Source organism: Trematomus bernacchii, unplaced genomic scaffold (genome assembly GCF_902827165.1).
Source record: "Trematomus bernacchii unplaced genomic scaffold, fTreBer1.1, whole genome shotgun sequence".
Classification (NCBI taxonomy): Eukaryota; Metazoa; Chordata; class Actinopteri; order Perciformes; family Nototheniidae; genus Trematomus; species Trematomus bernacchii.
The window spans coordinates 862,386-884,355 of record NW_022987790.1 but is presented as its reverse complement, the minus strand read 5'-3'; the positions used below and the strand labels follow the sequence as shown (position 1 = coordinate 884,355).

Genomic DNA, 21,970 nt, shown 5'->3' with positions numbered 1-21,970 from the left:
TAAGCAAGTAAGCAAGCAAGTAAGCAAGAAAGCAAGTAAGCAAGTAAGTAAGAAAGCAAGTAAGTAAGAAAGCAAGTAAGAAAGCAAGTAAGCAAGCAAGTAAGCAAGAAAGCAAGTAAGAAAGCAAGTAAGCAAGCAAGTAAGCAAGAAAGCAAGTAAGTAAGCAAGTAAGCAAGTAAGTAAGAAAGTAAGTAAGAAAGCAAGTAAGCAAGCAAGTAAGCAAGCAAGTAAGCAAGTAAGTAAGCAAGCAAGTAAGCAAGTAAGCAAGTAAGCAAGTAAGCAAGTAAGCAAGTAAGTAAGCAAGTAAATCAAATCAAGTTTTATTTATAAAGCACATTTAAAAGCGATTTTTGGTCGAGCCAAAGTGCTGTACATGTAATAAAAACACATTACTACAATCACAATAAAAGACAATAAATTACAACAGATATATATAAAAAATAAAAATAAAACACAAGGAAAAGTCAGGAGTCGTGCTCCGCTCTGACTAGAAGGCCAGAGAGAAGAAGTGTGTTTTTAGTGTAGATTTAAAATCCCCTAGGGTCTGGGCCGACCTCACATGGAGGGGCAGAGTGTTCCAGAGCCTAGGGCCAGCTGCTGCGAAGGCTCGGTGCCCTCTGGTTTTTAAGCCTGGTCTTGGGCACTACCAGCAGCAGCTGGTCAGCAGACCTTAAAGCTCTGGCTGGGGTGTAGCGCTGGAGGAGTTCAGCTATATAGGCCGGAGCCAGCCCATTAAGTGCTTTAAAAACAAATAAAAGGATTTTTAAATCAATTCTGAACCGAACTGGAAGCCAGTGCAGTGAGGCCAGAATTGGGGTGATGTGGTCATGCTTTTTGTGGCCAGTGAGTAGACGTGCAGCTGCATTCTGCACTAGCTGCAGGCGTTTAATTGATGCCTGGTCCATACCCACGTACAGAGCGTGGGGGAAGTAAGTAAGTAAGTAAGCAAGTAAGTAAGCAAGCAAGTAAGTAAGCAAGTAAGTAAGCAAGCAAGTAAGTAAGTAAGTAAGCAAGTAAGCAAGTAAGCAAGTAAGTAAGCAAGTAAGCAAGCAAGCAAGTAAGTAAGCAAGCAAGTAAGTAAGCAAGTAAGTAAGTAAGTAAGTAAGCAAGTAAGCAAGTAAGCAAGTAAGCAAGTAAGTAAGCAAGTAAGCAAGAAAGCAAGTAAGTAAGCAAGCAAGTAAGTAAGCAAGCAAGCAAGTAAGCAAGCAAGTAAGCAAGCAAGCAAGTAAGCAAGCAAGTAAGCAAGAAAGTAAGCAAGTAAGTAAGTAAGAAAGCAAGCAAGTAAGAAAGCAAGTAAGTAAGCAAGCAAGTAAGTAAGCAAGTAAGCAAGTAAGCAAGTAAGGAAGTAAGCAAGTAAGCAAGCAAGCAAAATGTACTTTTATTATTTATTTACGACCTTTTTTGACATACTAATTCCACACTGCATGCGAAACACAAACCTAAAGAGATTAGGCAAAAAGTAGATTGAAAGTTAAATATTCTGTACTTTTGGGCTTTTAAAAACGACCTTTATTTGTTCTTTTATTAGACAAATGTCCCGTCTTCAGAGACTCAAAGGTTTAAAACAAAGAAAGTTGCTGTTTATTATTTATTTTTACGACGTTCACAGTGTTTACAGATATTTGAATGAACTTGACAAGAATAAAAGGAGCTGGGATGAAAACTGAAATGGGGTTATAGATAGAAAACACGCAGAGAGGAGAAAGACAAAAACAGAAGAACTGGATGCTTATTAAACTGAGGAGTCGGCCAGCACTGATCAAACAGCAGGACACACACACACACACTCCCCCCCCACACACACACACACACTCCCTCCCCCCCACACACACACTAATCCTGGCTCGTCTCCTGTCCTCTTTCTATATTTTTGCCAAACCTGTGGCTGGTGGTTGCCATGATGAGAAACAAAAGAAGGGAGGGCAACAAGCGTGTGTGTGTGTGTGTGTGTGTGTGTGTGTGTGTGTGTGTGTGTGTGTGTGTGTGTGTGTGTGTGTGTGTGTGTGTGTGTGTGTGTGTGTGTGTGTGTGTGTGTGTGTGTGTGTGTGTGTGTGTGTGTGCACCACAGGGTTAATCAGCAGAGACAAAAGAGGCGTTTTGGGGATGAGCTTCTCAGCGCTGGAACATCAACACAGTGAAAGTGAATTAAAAAGCCTCCTGCAGGAAAGTGAATGACACAGACGGACCCCCCCCCCCCCTCCCCCATAGACTGCCGCTAAGCACCATGGGAGATATGATGGCAGGACAAGAGGAAGGTGGGCGAGATCTTAAAGAAAACACACGTGCTGTTTTGGCATCGCGGGGTGAGAAAACAAACTGACTTCTCATTGGTCACGGTCACTTAAATCAATATGTATAAAGTGCTTTTCTCTGTTAGTTGGATGGATAGATAGATAGATAGATAGATAGATAGATAAGATAGATAGATAGATAGATAGATAGATAGATAGATAGATAGATAGATAGATAGATAGATAGATAGATAGATAGATAGATAGATAGATAGATAGATAGATAGATAGATAAGATAGATAGATAGATAGATAGATAGATAGATAGATAGATAGATAGATAGATAGATAGATAGATAGATAGATAGATAGATAGATAGATAGATAGATAGATAGATAGATAGATAGATAGACAGACAGATAGACTAGATAGATAGATAGATAGATAGATAGATAGAGAAGACAGACAGATAGACTAGATAGACAGAGAGATAGAAGAGATAGAGAGATAAGAGAGATAGACAGACAGACAGATAGATAGATAGATAGAGATAGATAGATAGATAGATAGATAGATAGATAGATAGATAGATAGATAGATAGATAGATAGATAGATAGATAGATAGATAGATAGATAGATAGATAGATAGATAGATAGATAGATAGATAGATAGATAGATAGATAGATAGATAGATAGATAGATAGATAGATAGATAGATAGACAGACAGATAGACAGATAGACAGAGAGAGAGATAGAGAGATAGACAGACAGATAGATAGATAGATAGATAGATAGATAGATAGAGAGATAGAGAGATAGAGAGATAAAGAGATAGACAGACAGATAGATAGATAGATAGATAGATAGATAGATATAGATAGATAGATAGATAGATAGATAGATAGATAGATAGATAGATAGATAGATAGAGAGATAGAGAGATAGAGAGATAGACAGACAGATAGATAGATAGAGAGATAGGTAGATAGATAGATAGATAGAGAGATAGAGAGATAGAGAGATAAAGAGATAGACAGACAGATAGATAGATAGAGAGATAGAGAGATAGAGAGATAGAGAGATAGGGATGAAACTCTCTTTAATGGTCTCACATGCAGAGCACACAGCACACACAGTGGCATGTGTTCTCTGCTTTTAACCCATCCTAGTACCAGGAGTCTCGTACTAGGAGAAGTGGGCAGCTATTGATAAATGGATGGAACAGCGTCTGATTTTAAGGTACGTTTTGTTGCAAACCCCCCCTTTGTTTCTGGGCGAAATCTTCTAAACCGTGCTCTGGAAAGTGCCACAAGTTTGCATGAATGCTTTTCCCTTTTACTCCAATAGCCCTAGCTTCACCTTAGCTAACGTTATGCTAAGCATCCCCCTCACAAATGACAGTTTCTTGGGTATGTGTGTCTGTGCCAGGATTTCCTACAGGAACTCTGGAGAGGGTCAATGTTATGGATGTTTTGCACTGGTGGCCAAAGCAATATGCTAATCACAGCGCTAGCAAAGCAGCATGAGGGAGAAATAAATACCTTATTGTATTTGTTTATTTGGCAGGGACATTGCACATTAATGAACACTTAAAACATGAAATATGCCAAGTATGAATATGCCGGATTTAGCTTTGAGCTACTTTCCATCCGCAGTCCCTCACGTAAAACATTAAGAAAATGAGAATTACAAACATAGCACATGTGCAAATACATAAAATGCAAGAAAAGTGCAAGAGTAAGAATACCCAAGTATTTAGGACATGGTAATACAATATATTTATATTATTTAATAGTTATTTTCTTGCTGTTATTGTTTATAGTAAATGTATTCTTAGTTATTGTCGTTATTGAAGTGAGTTAAAGGTCCGCTATTATACTGTCTTTCATCAGTATATTACAGGTCTCAGATATACACCAAAAGAGGCTGCATTATTCAATCCAATTCACAGCCAAAGACTGAAATCTCATGAAAGTGTCGCTCTGATGGCAGGAGCAGAGAATAACACGCAGGAGGAAACAGCTGACGGTTCACGTGATGAATACTTTCCACGAGTTATTAAAGAGACGCATTTCTGTGAAGCGATTACATTGATCTCTGCTATAAAAAGACTCCAGCTCTTATGAAATCAATCCAGGGAAAACCAGAGCAAACCTCCTCTGCTGTACACACCCACCCCCACACACACACACACACACACACTCAGTGAGTCATGCTGTGTGGAGGTGGAGGTGCATGCAGATCTCTTTCTGAAAGATAACGAGGTTTCAAACACCTGAAGACTCTCCTGTTCAGCATTTTATTAAATTAAACAAGAAGTCATTTCTTACACAGAGCTGGGGTTGCAACACTAGCTTCAGTATGATAAAATAAAATACATTATTATATAAATAATTATTTGTATTATTATTACTGTTTTATAGAGCAAACCATAGAAGATAATGGAATGAAAATAATTGCAGCAGCAGCAATAATTACTGCCTTTTATATTAATTATTTCTTCACTTCCTGGCCCAAAAACTCAAGAACAGATTCAGGTTCTCTGATATTTCAAAGACTTCAGGCAGTGTGAGCCTCAGTGTGTCCCCTAAGTAAGCAAGCGTGTGTGTGTGTGTGTGTGTGTCTGTGTGTGTGTGTGTGTGTCTGACCTTCTTGTGTGCGCTGAAGATCCTCCTGAAGGAGTCTGGGTTCTTCTCGGCTGTTTTCCCTGTTGGAGGCCGGCGGGGGGGCCGAGGCGCCCGGGCCACCATCCTGAGGCCGTCCTCCGAGAAATCAAGGACCTCTGCAGACAAAAAAACACACACACACACACACAGAAATGAGAGGAGAATCTTTACTGCACGTCTGTGTCATGTGTTTTAGGTTGATAGTCCGAAATAAGGTCGGTGGTGGACACAAGCTGAAGAGATTTTATTCTACGACATAAAATAGGTCAGTAAATACCTTACTGGTGAATTTAGAAACGGCGGTTGTGTGTGTGTGTGTGTGTGTGTGTGTGTGTGTGATGACAGTTTGCTGCTATGAGGGTCAAAATGAAGTGCTGTGTATGACTGATATGGTGTGTGTGTGTGTGTGTGTGTGTGTGTGTGTGTGTGCGTGTGTACATATCAACATGACACAGAGCTAATCTCTACAGTCACCAGTTACACAAACACAACTCCACTTCCTGTGTACTACATCTTTTATTTTGAGATACCAACACATCGTTTTAGATACTTACTTGTTATTATTTTGCTATAACAAAGCATTATTTTTTACATACTACATTATTTACAGAAGGTTGTCATTGAAAATGTCTCATTGTGTTTCAATACGAGGCCATAATAACAAAGAAAGTCGTTGTTTTCAACAAGTTACATTATTTTTGTTATACCAACTCATTCTTTTGGGATCGTTTGTCATTATAACGCCTTCAGGGAACTTTTTAACGTTTTTCGGAAATTGTAGGAACTGTTATTTTTATGTTGGAATCTTTATTTTTCCCCATAACAATTTTTTGTAATGGTTTAAAGTTGTTCAAATGAACTTGACATATGGTGACAATTTACCTAAAGTAAGGTTCTTGGTAGGGATGGGTACCGAGCCCCGGGGCTGAATTATTAAAGACCGTGGTACCGTTAAGCTCCGACGTTATCGGTCTTTTTATCGGTACTGGAGACATGTCAAATATATCTCATGTGTATTATTGCTACACAAACATTATATTGCAGTTTTAGTGTCGCCAACTCCGTTTCTAATATGCAAAAAGACAGCAAAATGCATCTATGATTATTTTTAGTATTTTCAATCTTTCCAATCCAGGCGAGAGATCTCTCTCTCCCGTCTGTGTGCGAGGGGGCAGGGCAGTTTACACACACACTCTGCTACATGCAGCAACACACACACGGAGGGGATGGCGGAGAGAACGCGCTCCGAGGTGTGGTTAAACTTTACCCGTCTCGATGTGGACAATGCTCGTTACCAAAAGTACAATAAGAGTTTAGCATGTCAGGGCGGTAACACGAGCAATTTGTCTAAACATTTAGCAAAAGTGCACCACATCCAGACGGAGGAATGCACCGGGTTCGACTGTCTTTCTAGTAGCGCTGTAGCCCCATCCACGAGTAACATTTCCACGTGAGGTGTTATGTATGCTAGCAGCGACACGGAGCTAACTCGATGATACAAACATGGGTTAATGATTAGAGGGAACGGAGTTATTTAATTTGTTAAAGTTTCAGCTATCCTGTTTACAGTTCTGTCATCAGATTATTTAATACCATTTGTTAAAACATTGTTGTTTCTTTTGATGTGAAATATTATTTATTTAATTTAAAGTGGACCTATCATGCTATATTATAATAATATAGTGTAGGACCATACCTATATAAGGCATATTTATACTTTTTTTCCCTTCAAAATACCAAACAGGCCATGCCTCATTTCGCTCAATTTGACAATTTCTAGCTCTGGGCAGATTCAGTGAGAACAGCACCACCTACAGGCCTGGCATATGTACTACAGCGTCTCCAGCGCTTTCGAACGGCAATGGCCGTGGCTGTCTCCTCCTGATTGGTGGAGTTGGCCCAATAGCCGTAGCGCCACCGTCCTGACGTCAGGACAGTGTTCAAATCTGGATCAGTTTTTATCAGATCCGTTGCAGCCCCTTTTTTAGAGATTTGGGTATGGAGGAAAATAGAGAGGGTTGTGTTTTCTGACACTTGGTGAGTTCCCTGGAACACCGGGGACACATATTCATGTAGAAAAGACGTACACAAGTGCATTTTGCATGATAGGTCCCCTTTAAATAAAAAGCAATGTTAGTTTTGTTCACAATTTCTTTAGTTAGTTTACCTTATTTTTTTCTCTCAAAGAACCGATAGGAGTACCGTTAAAAGACCGGATCGATAAGCGCTATCGATAAAAGTAGTAGTACCTGTTCGTATCCTGCTCTCCTTCTCGGCGTTCTTCTTGGTCTCCTTGCTCGGTCTGTCCAGCCTCTCGAGTCTCTCCGTCCTCTCGAGGGCCTCCAGCCTCTCCAGAGCCTCGAAGGGATCCGGAGGTTCTTCCGTTGGCGTTTCCTCCATCGGCTCCATCGGGGCTCGCTTAGCGGCGGCTTCCTTCTTCGCTCTTCTCCTCGCTTTCGCTCCGCTGTCGTCCTCGTCGTCGTCTTCTTCTCCGTCGCTGTTGCTCATATCGTCGAAGCCGAAGTACTGGATCTTGTAGCTGTTTTCGGCGCTGTTGTTCTCCTCCTGATGGCCCTCTGCTGCGTCTTCGAAACCGAAACTCTCCAGCTTACTGTCCTTCTTTGACTTTGTCTGCGTTGGTTTGAACCTGAAGCGAGGATAGAAACACATTGTTTACAACTCAGGAAGAAGACAAAGAAATCCAGTGCTGAAGGGATGTTGTATTTCCGAGTTGACCCTGAAGGCAGCATCTCCCTGGTCCAATAGGAGTCCCCATGTGATTTTGTATTATGTCAGAAAATAAACTCTGTGTCAAACAAACATTTATTATACTTCGATGTGTTGTTCAGCAGGATCATCTCCACATATCAACACTTTATGATTTCTGAAGTAAAAAGCTAATGTTGGGCTATAAAGGAACTACAGCACGGTCACATGACTTCACGTCACCACCGCTAAGCTAAAGGAGGCTAATGTTGGGCTATAAAGGAACTACAGCACGGTCACATGACTTCACGTCACCACCGCTAAGCTAAAGGTGGCTAATGTTGGGCTATAAAGGAACTACAGCACAGTCACATGACTTCACGTCACCACCGCTAAGCTAAAGGAGGCTAATGTTGGGCTATATAGGAACTACAGCACAGTCACATGACTTCACGTCACCACCGCTAAGCTAAAGGAGGCTAATGTTGGGCTATAAAGGAACTACAGCACAGTCACATGACTTCACGTCACCACCGCTAAGCCAAAGGAGGCTAATGTTGGGCTATAAAGGAACTACAGCACGGTCACATGACATCACGTCACCACCGCTAAGCTAAAGGTGGCTAATGTTGGGCTATAAAGGAACTACAGCACGGTCACATGACTTCACGTCACCACCGCTAAGCTAAAGGTGGCTAATGTTGGGCTATAAAGGAACTACAGCACGGTCACATGACTTCACGTCACCACCGCTAAGCTAAAGGTGGCTAATGTTGGGTTATAAAGGAACTACAGCACGGTCACATGACTTCACGTCACCACCGCTAAGCTAAAGGTGGCTAATGTTGGGCTATAAAGGAACTACAGCACGGTCACATGACTTCACGTCACCACCGCTAAGCTAAAGGTGGCTAATGTTGGGCTATAAAGGAACTACAGCACGGTCACATGACTTCACGTCACCACCGCTAAGCTAAAGGTGGCTAATGTTGGGCTATAAAGGAACTACAGCACGGTCACATGACATCACGTCACCACCGCTAAGCTAAAGGTGGCTAATGTTGGGCTATAAAGGAACTACAGCACGGTCACATGACTTCACGTCACCACCGCTAAGCTAAAGGTGGCTAATGTTGGGCTATAAAGGAACTACAGCACGGTCACATGACTTCACGTCACCACCGCTAAGCTAAAGGTGGCTAATGTTGGGTTATAAAGGAACTACAGCACGGTCACATGACTTCACGTCACCACCGCTAAGCTAAAGGTGGCTAATGTTGGGCTATAAAGGAACTACAGCACGGTCACATGACATCACGTCACCACCGCTAAGCTAAAGGTGGCTAATGTTGGGCTATAAAGGAACTACAGCACGGTCACATGACTTCACGTCACCACCGCTAAGCTAAAGGTGGCTAATGTTGGGCTATAAAGGAACTACAGCACGGTCACATGACTTCACGTCACCACCGCTAAGCTAAAGGTGGCTAATGTTGGGTTATAAAGGAACTACAGCACGGTCACATGACTTCACGTCACCACCGCTAAGCTAAAGGTGGCTAATGTTGGGTTATAAAGGAACTACAGCACGGTCACATGACTTCACGTCACCACCGCTAAGCTAAATGTGGCTAATGTTGGGCTATAAAGGAACTACATGTTTTAAGACTCATTCCTGCGACACGATGGATATAAGAATTGATTTATAAAATGATGCACTAAGGTCAGGTGGCTCCAGTAAAACATGAACCACATTTTAATTAACATTTTCACTCTTCCCTGTTGAGGAAACTAATCTGGTAATTATAGCAGATGAAAGCAAACTTAAAGGTAGGGTAGGTAAGTTTGAGAAACCGGCTCGAGATACACTTGTTGTTATATTCCATGGAATGCTCTTAACATCCCGATAGCAATGAATATCTGAAGTGCTTTGACAAAAAATCCATAAAGAAATATCATCTGTGGAAGCTGTAGTACTGTAAAAAGCACGACCAATCATCTGAGCCGGCCCGGCTAAAATAACTGGATGGCCTACCTGCCTGTCAGCCTTCCATCTGTGCACAAACTTATCTCGTGCCCTCATTGGTCATGTGCGCGTTCGTGTGTGTTGGAGGAGGGGCTCTGTAAGGAAGTGGCACATTTTCTCCGGTTGTGTATTTTCAAATTCTAGCGCACTCGAGCTGATTTCTCAAACTTACCTACCCTACCTTTAAATGAAAATGTGTCAACATGTCTGACTGAATGAATCGTCCTTTGGAAAAAGCATTGAATGATACTCAAGCTTTTACCTGGAACCTTTCATTAAGAGATGAAAACATGCATGAAATGAAAAAAATGTTTCACAGAACGATAACCTGTCTTTTCTGAGAGCCTTTGCGTTACGGACGTTTCTCAGTGAAAGCCTCCGGACAGAAAGAGGTTGTGAAATCACACAGAAAGAAATGTAAATGTCTACCCTTCTGGAAATAGGTGCCATCGTTTTGATTCCTTTACTCAGGGATGAAATCTGAATTCATCTACAATCATGTCAACGTTTCTCCATTTCCCCGTTAGATTGATCATTCTGATTCCACTTAGTGGCATATACATTTTCTAGCAGGTCGTTCCAGCTCTTCATTTAAGATTCAGGATGTTTCCAATATCAAATAAGGGTTTGTAGATTTTAGAAAATCACATAACCCAAAATACTCTAAAAATAATGTTCTTGTGTTTTGATACCAACTCTTTTCAGAACGTTCCCTTTGTAATCATTATTTAAAAAGTCCTTATCCTGGGAACATTTGTTTTCATAATGACTTTTTAAATAAAAGCTTACATTTTGACTTTGTCCTGAAATGTTGTGGTGTGTGTGTGTGTGTGTGTGTGTGTGTGTCTCTTACCTTGTGTTTAGTATCTCAGTTTTCTTCCGTTGCCACCCGGCCTCTCCCAGCTCCACGCTGTTGTTCCCCGACGCGGCGCCGCTGCTCCCGCTGGAGGGCGCTGCGTCCGCACTGAACTCCTCCCCCCCCCGGTCCTGGATGGTGACGTTACACATGGACACGGAGGAGGGTAGAAGCACCGTGAAGTCTCTGTTCCTTCCTCTTCCTCTTCCTCCTCCTCCCTCTACTGTGGTCTTATCACTACCTCCGTCAGACGCAGATTTGGGCGGATCTGAGACAGAGTCCGATGTTTTTCCCTTGTTGGGCCTCCTGTACGTCCGACAGTTTGTGTTTCTGAGCAGCGGCGAAGAGGAGGAGGAGGAGGAGGAGGTCGTCTGCGTCTGCGAGGAATCCGTCGTCTCCATGAGGAAATCCAAGTCTCCCCCGAAGTCCTCGCTCAGGTTGGGGCTCCGCGGCGGAGACGGGGGTTTCTGATGTTGTGCGGAAACTCCCGCTGTTGCCCAGGAGAGCGTTGGAGCCGGGTTACGAGGCTCCTGGATGCTGGGGGACGGAGGGCGGAGACCCATGATGTCGTCCCACGCGTCGTACGAGCATTCTGCTTTTGCCCCCGTTTTCAAAGTGGTGGTCTGAGGCAGCGGCTTCTTGTCGCTCTCCGAGGCGTTCAGGTACCACGAGTAGCTGTGCTGAGGCTCTGAGGAAGACGAGGAGGAGCTCGGAGGATTTCCTACGGGAGGAAACGGAATCAGAATCGTCAAATATTGTAAATGTTTATTTTAAAGAAGCCCTATTTCTACTTTTTTGGGGTTTTCCCTTTTCCTGTAATGTGTTCTATACATCCACTGTAAAGCAAAAACAAGTTTATTCTGCTAGCCAAGGGGTACCACACAAAGAGAAAACAACTTGTGCTAGTTGTATGTGTGGAAGAGCGGAGGGAAGCTCCCCCTCTTGGTAAACTATATTATCATCGACAGTCTCAGTTCTTGACGTCTTTAAATATTGCCAGACTTAGCAGAACGAGTGTGTTCATAGTGATTGCACCTCAAAAAGCACCTTTACACACTGAGGAGAAAGAATCAGTTCCGTCAAATATTGTAAATGAAATTGTAAAAAAGGCCCTATTCTGCTTTTTGGGGTTTTCCCTTTCCTGTAATGTGTTCTATATGCATAAGTTCTCTGCAAAGCTAAAACTAAATCTAATGTATTCTGCTAGCCAAGGGGACCTCGACCTGATGCTGACTCAGAAAGCTGGCTACTAAATACCACAGAAAACAACTTGTGCTAGTTGTATGTGGGGAAGAGCGGAGGGAAGCTCCCCCTCTTGGTAATTATCATGGACAGTCTCAGCTCTTGACGTCTTTAAATATTGCCGCTTCACTATCATTTCAGAGGTGGTAGCTTTTGACTCCTTTGTTTACTTCCGGAACATCAGCTATCAGCTCTGAGCACAGAATTAGTTGTTGGTTAACTTCACAGAACGAGTGTGTGCATAGTGATTGCACCACAAAAAGCAAGGGTACCACGACCTGATCCTGACTCAGAACACACACACACACACACACACACACACACACACACACACACACACACACACACACACACACACACACACACACACACACACATCACACACACACACACACACACACACACCACACACACACACACACACACACACACACACACACACACACACACATCACACACACACACACACACACACACACACACACACACACACACACCACACACACACACACACACACACACACACACACACACACACACACACACACACACACAACACACACACATCACACACACACACACACACACACACACACACACTACACACACACACACACACACACACACACACACACACACACTCACACTCACACTCACACTCACACTCACACTCACACTCACACTCACACTCACACTCACACTCACACTCACACTCACACTCACACTCACACTCACACTCACACTCTCTCTGTGGGTTTATAAAACGGTGTTGTTGAAGAGGCGTAAAGCTAGAAAGTAGGTCAACTTGCTACCTAACTTTCAGAACTTAAAACTCACAAAGGAACATCGACCTCTCACATCAAGATATCCAAATGAAACTTGGTTTTATGGATACCTAGAAACAAATTCCCCAATGTATAGAGTGGTGCAGTGACGCGTCCTAAAACCCGGAAGTAAGCTGCCGGTTCCTTCCGGTTCCTTCGTCAAAAAGCAAAAAGCAATTTCTCCATAGGATTTTGGAAAATAGCTGGAAATAAGGTCTGTGGTTGAGACACATTTAAGAGACGGGTCACGTTTTGTTCAGCCGGATAATATCCACATCACATTGGTTTCTCATACAGCATCTCTGTAAAGTATGTGTATTCACTCTCTGTCCTAAACGGCTTGTTGGAGCTCCTGCCCCCCCCCCTCCCTGTGAGCCCAGTGTGCTCTGATTGGTTGGGACGTTGCGAGGAGCGGACAGGTTTCCGGGTCGGCGATACAGCGAGAACAAGCGAAACTCATCCTGAGCACACACAAACACTCACAGACGAAGTAAAAACAATAAGTGTGGCTTGATATTGAGTAAGAAAAAGGTTTATAACGCTGTGAGAATGGGTCTGCAGAGAGCATTTCTCCAGCATCCCAACTCGTCTATTACCAGCATTCAGGGAGCTCGATGCAAGTCAATGGGACTCCCTGTTAGTTAGCCAAGGGATCCTGGTGTGTGAGGTGCTCCGCGGATTGGTCCATTTGGGCCAATCCGGTCATTTGTTGTTGATTTGGGTGTTCACACGTCACAGAACCCAGGAAGTGGAAAATGAGAAATCTCCAACGAGGCGTTCTGGGGCAGCATAGACAAGTCTTTTCCGTGTTAGAGTTTTACTCGCTACAGGGTGTACTTTGAGGGTTTGTGACTCTGCAGACCGTTTACATGCAGAAACACCTTCATAACACACAAGGGGACGGGTCATAACCGGAAAAGCAGCTTTAAGATCCATATTCAAACACACAGATTCAAAATGGTACGAGTTGAAGCGTTTGTTTGAACAGTCTGCAGGAGGCAGGTACTTGCTTTCAAGCAGAACAGGGCAAACAAACTTAGAGGAGTGTTTACGTGTTCGGTGTAATGACGTACAACGACCTCCACAACTTCTGTAGTCCTATTCAGCCACTTGGTAACAACCATCGCTTTTCAGACACGTCAACTCTTCAGAAATCACCAGTGGGGTCACTGCTGATGGATTTAATGTCGTAGAACAAAACGTGATCCGTCTCTTCAATGTGTCTCAACCACAGACCTTATTTACAGCTATCCCATTGGCTCTGAGACGAGGGAACAGGAAGTGGAGAAATGCTGACTCACTTCCGGGTTTTAGGACGTGTCACTGCACCACTCTATTGACTTAATGGGCATCTATTATTATTTTTGACATTTTATAGATGAATGACTAGATAACACAGATACAGAAGCAGCACTGTCCAGATCCACGCAGGCTTAAAGGCTTCTGCGTATTAGATTATATCTTATTGTCCTTGCACAGTTTGCATCCAACCACAAAGTGCAAAGAGGAGTAACGAGCACGAGGTTTCAATTAATTCACATAACAGAATCACGCTGTAGTAATCATGTAAAACTGAATGAATGTCTTGAAGAAGGGTTTGTTTACTCCTGATAAGAGGACATAAGTCATGCTGAACCACCACTGAAGTAAAGTAACTTCCCAATTTGTGCAACTCACGTTTATTTGTTCTCTCAATGTATTTACAATTGGCATACGGCACCAGCTACCTCTTTCATTCTATATGGTCACAAACAAATATATACACTGCTACTCTTTCCCATGGGGTACTTCTGCTGCTTACTGCAATGTTTCTGTTGTTGATAACGTGTGCATTCGTAGTTATTTTAAAACCACCAGACTCAGAGACACTTTCATCCCACAGGCCTTAAGACTTTTGAAACATCCAGAACATTCATCTGGCTGCAACTTAAAAATGATTTATCTAATATATCATATTCCAATCACTTGTATATAGACAGGGTATATGCAGGAATCCTGAAGTCACATGTAACACCTTTCAAGACCTTTTTTAAGACCCTTTCCATACATTTTAAGACCTCATCGCCACTTCGAACTCTAACCGGTTACCTTGGCGACACACTTTACCTCACATTGACTATACACAGTATTGACTTATCTTCCAACCATTTGGACGCAGACTTGCATTTCCCCATAACCATGTTGTTTAACAACCGGCGTAAACGGGCCTTCGCGCGTTATCAAGCAGTGAGCGTGCGATGTCCTGTTCAGATGACGTCCAATCCAACGGGTTGCCATAAATAAACTACACAGAATCACACTACACACCTACGCAATGATTACATTCAGGCAGACTGTAGAATACAACCTCTTTGGACCATTTATATACTTATTGAAAACAAGCTACAAAATGTAATACCTTGGAAAATGCCCTTTAATACTTTTTAAGACCCCGCGGACCCCCTGATAGACTCTCCTTGCACTATTCTGTTCTATTTTATTTGTATTTACTGGCACTATTTTAACTATTTAGACTCTGTTATATTGTGTTGCCCCGTTGGAGGAGCCTGTGACCTCAGATTGTCATTGACATATCTGCACTGTAGCTACGTACACATGACAATAAAAGCCTTGAATCTTGAATGTCATATGTTGGCCTTAACACTAGAACACTCAAGACCTTCCCAGGTTCAGAGGTCTCTGTCTGTGTATTACCTGTAGTAGCAGTGCTGCTGTTGAAGAAGCGCGCCGTGTCCTCCACAATCCGGGGGGGCTGGCTCCTGTCGTTGTTCATCCACGAGGAGGCCCCTCTGGAAGCCGTCAGAGCGTGGGACCCACCCCCCTGAAGGCTGGACATGCTCCCCATGTTCAGAGAGAGCCCCGCCCCCGGTCTCTCTGCCTGGGGGGGCTCGGCAGCGCTGGGTTTAGCAGGGGACGACTTGCTGCGAGACGACACCGGCTTGGACTCCTCGTCGCTGTCGAAGCCGAACGGATCCTCCATGCCGTCTCCGCTCGGACGGGGTCTCTTGTAGACCTCCAGAACCGAGTCATTTTTGGGCGCTCCGGCACGCTTTGAGCCCACCTTGGCTTTGTAGGTGGTGTCGCCCCATTTGGTGCTGAGGGTGCCTCTCTTGGTGGACAGAACCTCGTCGAACTTGGACGTGCCCTCCCCCCCCTTACGGCTGTAGGTTTTACCGAATCTGGATGTCATTGTTGCATCTGGGTCATTTCTCTAGAGGACGAGAGGGGGGATTATTTAAGAGTACAAACAAACAAACGTCCATGATAGACCACCACACATAAGGCGCGTTCACACCAAGTACTTTGCCGTATTTCGTGCCGGCACTTATTACCCCAGGGCATTTAGTACAGATCGCGTTCACACCGGAGTACTTTTCCCTGAGGGAAGATTACGCAAATGAGCCGCTGACGTCACTTCGTCTTCTTCTGCTTTGGGTTTACTGGCAGGTCGCAAACAACTTCACGGCGTATACTGCCATCCGGAGTCCCCGGCCGCAAGTCCCCGGAGTTGGGGACTGGCTTCAGTCGAAGCTGCTGGGACTCCCAGCAGCTTCTACTGAAGCCTTCCAAGTAAATCGCCAGAACACCGACACCTCCTCATCTCCACCGCTCCCATGTTTTATTTTGTGTTGCCATAAGTTAGTCTCTCTGCGTTTGTGCGCTGGGCGAATGCTAATGCTAATAATGCTAATGCCAGGATAATAAAATGGCGGCTCTACAAAACATTTCAGAGTTGTACGGGGCGTGGTTTGCAATTCGCCCAGCCAATCAGAACTGGGGCACTTTTTTCCCCCAGGAAAGTACCATCTCTCAGCAGGCACTAAAAATGGGGGTAAAAGTTCCCGAGATGAAGTGCTCTTTTTGGTGTGAACGCGACATAAGGGGTACTAACGGAACTAAACGCGAAAAGTACGGTGAAAAGTACTCCGGTGTGAACGCGGCTATAGACTGTTATTTATACATATTTATATACATGTTTTTATTGTGTTGAGGGACAAAGAGACACTGAGATGTGTTACTAACTGTAAAGCACTCACTCATCACTGTACCCTGTATGCCAGGGCTGCCTTCACTAACTGTACGGAGGCTCAGTCATTGGTACATGTTCATCTACAAATCCATGTTGGGTAAACTCCCATCTTATATCTGCTCTCTGATCACACAGAGAGTTGCAGGTAGCTATTGCCTGAGATCACATGATGTGGTTTTGTTAAATGTGCCAAGGACTGTCTGCAAAAAGATTTGAAACTGAGCAATTTGGTTCCACTACCTGTTTTTAAAGCTCGGATAGATGCTATGCAATCTGAGACTGTTGGTACCTGTCATTGTCTCTAGCCCTGTAAATATGATGTATGCTGTCCTTTATTGTTTTCTGTTGTTTTATGTATTCATGTGGAACCTACTTCAGGGTTCATACACTTTTTCACCAATGACTTCTCCATGACCTTTACCTAATTTTCCATGACCAAAGAAATGACTCTTTCTCAGCGGTACCACTGAAAATGGTTTATTTTAACATGGAACAGGAAAATAAGGTCTGCATCTGAAACATGTTGTGCCTAATCTAAAACAAATCAAATAGGCTTACTAGCTTATACAGGCTAAAGCAACTAAAATCTCTCACCAGCAAAATACCTCGACAATTAAATGCCATTTTACGTTTCATTACTATACCATACAGTATTTATTATCATTATAGTATTACTATTTCGGCGATTAGATAAAATATAAATTATATTTGATGCAACTTTAGTTACATTTCCATGACTTTTCCAGGGCCTGGAATTAGCATTTTTTCAATTTCCATGACTTTTCCAGGTTTTCAATGACCGCTACTTGCTGCAGGTCTCCCTTGAAAAAGAGACCAATGATCTCAATGGGACCTACCTGCTTAAATAAAGGTTTGAAATGAAAATAAGGGATTCTGATCTACATTGACAAAGTGGATCAGAAAGGCTTTTATTAAAGTTCCTTCTCACCAACTATGTGGATGTGTTTTTGTTAACAGACTGAACAACAGAAACTTAAAGCTATCAGCTGTGATGCTAGCAGGGGAAATATGACTGATATGACATAAAGAAAACAAACTAATGGAGGGAAGACAAACCCATACACTGTATAGGACAAAGCAAACATTAAAACCTGGTGACATTTTTGTTACAAAATCACTATTAACGTTATTATCTCGAGTTGTTAGTGACGCTAGCCGTTAGCTTAGCATGAAACTCAGCAGACTGGAGCTAGCTTCGGGCTAACGGCTAACAATAATATATTAATAACAATAACTACAAGCTGACACAATGTGGCTCCACGAGGCACACATACAAACATAAGCAGTTTTATAACAGGGCACTAACACCAACTGGTGATTATATTTATATATATTTTAACACTTACTTGGTTTTGTAAAGATCCTCCGGCCTGTTTCTCAGTTTATAAACAAGGCCCAACGGAACCTTTTAACGGTGAATCAGCGGGTTTGAAACACACAGGCGGGAAGACAGACTCAGATGAAATGTTTAATGTGTAGTTAGTTTACTGGTTTAATTAAATAATACTCCTATTTTTAAAGCTTAAATCAGAATCGATTGTTTCCTTCGGTTCGCGAGACGAAGCTTCCATTGGAGTCAGAGTCAAGTTAACGGGACATAACCGGAAGTTGGGTGGTGTGTGTTAACAAAGTAAAAGGAGGATACAACCAACGGAAGGAAGATTGTATATAAAATGAGTGAAATGTTTTAATATGTAAATTATATATTAAAAATAGGGATTTACTAAAAAATATTTATGCATACAAATATAATGTAATTATAATTTGATGCATTATTTTGTTGTTTTTTGGCTCGTTGTTTTTCTTTAGTTTTATTTTGAAATTCATAACCGGAACGGCTAGTATGTCATATGTTTATATATACAGTCTATGGTTTAGCCTAACCAGTAGTCAAGCCATAACAAATTCTGCGTTCAAGTACTCCCATGAAACTCGTTCAAATGTACATTTTCAAAGACGGAGTGTAAAATGCGGCATAAATGTTTCAGGAGTAAAACGGAACATAGAAACAAAACTCATCAGAGTTAATGGAAAAACGAAATTGGGTTATTGTATAAAAGGGATTATTGTCAAATGTATTTGCTGTAAAACACTGTTAGCTAGAAAGGTAGTTTTCCTTTTTCACATAATAAAAATAAATGACCATGAACGCCCCCATACTGTCAGTTATTATACATGTATTGAAAATGTTCTTACCTCCATTTTCCTTCAAACCTATAATAATCCAAAAACACTATTCTGACACTTATATATAAAAAAATAAATGACTGTCAATAACTGAATTGTTGCTTACGGTAAGCTTCATAAAACGAATACTTTTCAGCTTTACTTGACTTTAGACAGAGAAACACAAATGGTGGAAAGATTTTATTAAACCAAGAATGTCAGTTACTTTTTATATTAAAATCTTCACGCCTCAATTTGTACTTGTCTGATTTATCTGGGATTGCAAATAGACACAAAGACACAACCAAGGGACACAACATGACCGCAAAGTGGGAAGGTACTTTTGGGGGAAATTTACGTTATCAGAAACAGTTCAGAAACGTTTAGATTTTTTGTGGCAATCTGTTTTTTTTGTTGTAGTAAAGCATTTGTCTTTTATTTGTTAAGCTCCTTGAATTCAAACCAATCCTTCATAAGTATATAACACCCCTTGTTGTTTAACCCGTGTATGGTGTTCGGGTCTGTGGGACCCGTTTTCATTATTTAGCTAAAGAAAAATGATATGATAAATTATTTTTTCAAACTCACACTCAATGGCCTTGGCTCATTTTCTGTGAAGAACATATATCAGAACACATTTTTAATGACCACCCACTGTAAAAGGCAGCGGGTCCACCAGACCCACGAACACTGGCTGAGTAACAAAAATATGATCACCACACAAGGGTTAATACCAACTATGTGCAATATATACTGTATATATGGCGTTAATAACTATAATATACCTGGCTGTCATATCTTCAGAACTGTTACAGGATGTGTATTTTGTAAATTGTTTTATCTTTAATATTTTATTTTAGGCTGTCTTTGGCTCTTTTCTGCTGTAACAATATACATTTCCCGTCTGTAGGACGAACAAAGGTATTCTGATTCTGATCCTGATTCTGATACCCACAAGAGAAATTGTATTTATTATCTGTGGACTATTTCCATCCTTGTGTTGTCCATGTTTCTGTCTGTTTGTTCAGGGCGGTCGGGTCATGTTGGCGTCGCGCCTCGATTCTACAAACCTCAGAAACCTGTTACTGCTGAGCCTGGCACAAAACCCCCAAAACCCCCTGCTGGTGCCATGAGAGGTTCTATGTCCTCACAATAAAGAGAGGTTGGTGGTTGTGGAGATCCTGGCAGAGGCAGAGGTTTTTGCGAAGAGGCATCACACAGTTTTTGGATAAAAGGACGAGCACCAGGGCTGGCGTCGGTGCTTCTTTAAAAAACAATTAGACATGCAGCAGATAGGCAGCTGCAGGATAAACAATCTGGCAAAGACGGAGACGAAGGACGCCAAATGACCCACCACCCGGATTAAATTACTTTTTAAGAAGAGGAGGGTTCAGAGAGGAGAGGGGCCTCTGGTTTTTGGCATTTTGTGTGTACAGAAAATATGATTTTAAGACATTTTGAAGGCATCATTTGCATTCAAAGCAATCTTGTATCCTCATACAGTGACTGGTAACTACACGTGTCTATTTCAGAACTAACTCAAAATAAAGGGAAAAGACTTGGTTAGGTTAAGAGACAGCTTATCGCTTGGGTTACAATAGTTACAGAAGTGGTGTAGTTCAGTACGGTTGTTACGTGACAAGTAAAAAATCAATGCTATTTTGCTGATATACACCTGAACATCAGCAGGAGAGGACTATTTAAAGTGGAGACACTATATACTGATATACACCTGAACATCAGCAGGAGAGGACTCTTTAAAGTAGAGACACTACATACTGATATACACCTGAACATCAGCAGGAGAGGACTCTTTAAAGTAGAGACACTACATACTGATATACACCTGAACATCAGCAGGACTCTTTAAAGTAGAGACACTACATACTGATATATAACAACAGCCGGTGTATGCATAGGGAACCATTATTTATTTTCATTAGATATAAATAACTAGAGTGAACATTCTCCTATTAATGCATAATAAGAATCAGAACTGAAATTGAACAACTGTTGGCTCTATAAACATTTCCTGCATTTCCCATGCTTATACATAATGCCACCACTAGATGTCAGAGTCTACACACCATTTACCTCTGCTTCCCTCGTGTAGTTTTCTCCCTTTTTCTAATGTCCCTTTGTCTAAAAATACAGTATTTCCCAACAAAATGTGACGGAGTGGAATACAGTAGTTTTATACGGAAATATTCAAGTCAGTGTGATATGTTATGATCCACAAGCCGAATAATGTGGATTAATTGTTGTAACAAAGGATATAACCTGGGAACCTAACTCAAATGTGAGGTATGTTGGTCAGAAACATTAGAAGTGTTCTAAATGGTAAACAATCAACAACGATAGGTTTGCAGGCGCTAGAAGGGGAAAGAGGGAACTTCATCGGGGACCTTTATATGCAATGAAGCTATATAAACAATAAAATGATTCATTAGTAAAGTCTACAGCGAGTATGAATTAACCACAATACATTATTCAACGTTAAAGTTAACAATAAAGAAAACATCGCTGCTTCAAGAGCAAAAGACGACCACGAAGGGACTCGAACCCTCAATCTTCTGATTCGAAGTCAGACGCCTTATCCATTAGGCCACGCGGTCGGAGTGAGCGGTGGTAAGTCGTAAAGACTATAAAAATATTATAATTTAATATTATATGCATTTATTTGCTAGATAATGGTTATAATATTCACGTTTTCGTACGTAAAATCATCCCAATTTATAACGATAGGTCTTTAATTAACTTGCTGTTCTACGATTAAATGTTAAATTAATCCCTGTAGTTTCTTTTTAGATAGCTGTTGGAATATCTTTTTTTTTAAATAGACAATATACAACCAATAAATGCAATTAAAAAAGAAAGTATATACATGATAATTTGGCTCTATGGCTAAATCTGGCACATTTACGAGATGGACCCAAGTGCTCGAGGTAATTATGTTCATTGTCACTTCTTAATTCGAAAAATGAAATGAAAACATAACTAAAAATAACTAAATTAAAAGATATGTATAAATAAAAAAAGCCAGCTATTGTGATTGCAGGTTTTTTTTACAAGACTATTTCTTAACATTGAAAAACCCTAAATCTGTGTACCACAACCAGCCTAACTCTATAATCCTTAAAACGTCATTAGAAATAGGACCTTGATTTGTATTAAAATAATTTAAATCAATATTTCAAA

The 21,970-nt window shown here is 41.7% G+C and overlaps 1 protein-coding gene and 1 non-coding gene across 2 annotated transcripts in view; both read right to left on the bottom strand.

Moving 5' to 3' along the window:
- Window positions 1-18,193, bottom strand: part of LOC117497650 (wings apart-like protein homolog) — a gene marked incomplete at its 3' end in the record, with an annotated part of 31,777 nt that extends 13,584 nt beyond the window's left edge. Inside the window, 5 exon segments of the mRNA XM_034149648.1 lie at window positions 4,884-5,017; window positions 7,151-7,548; window positions 10,487-11,210; window positions 15,250-15,766; window positions 17,953-18,193. Of these exon segments, the coding sequence (XP_034005539.1) occupies window positions 4,884-5,017; window positions 7,151-7,548; window positions 10,487-11,210; window positions 15,250-15,745 (1,752 nt within the window).
- A 3,121-nt stretch (window positions 18,194-21,314) lies between these two features.
- On the bottom strand, window positions 21,315-21,387 carry trnar-ucg. The gene has a single exon. It is a non-coding gene; the product is annotated as a tRNA-Arg (tRNA).
- Window positions 21,388-21,970: the final 583 nt, after the last annotated feature.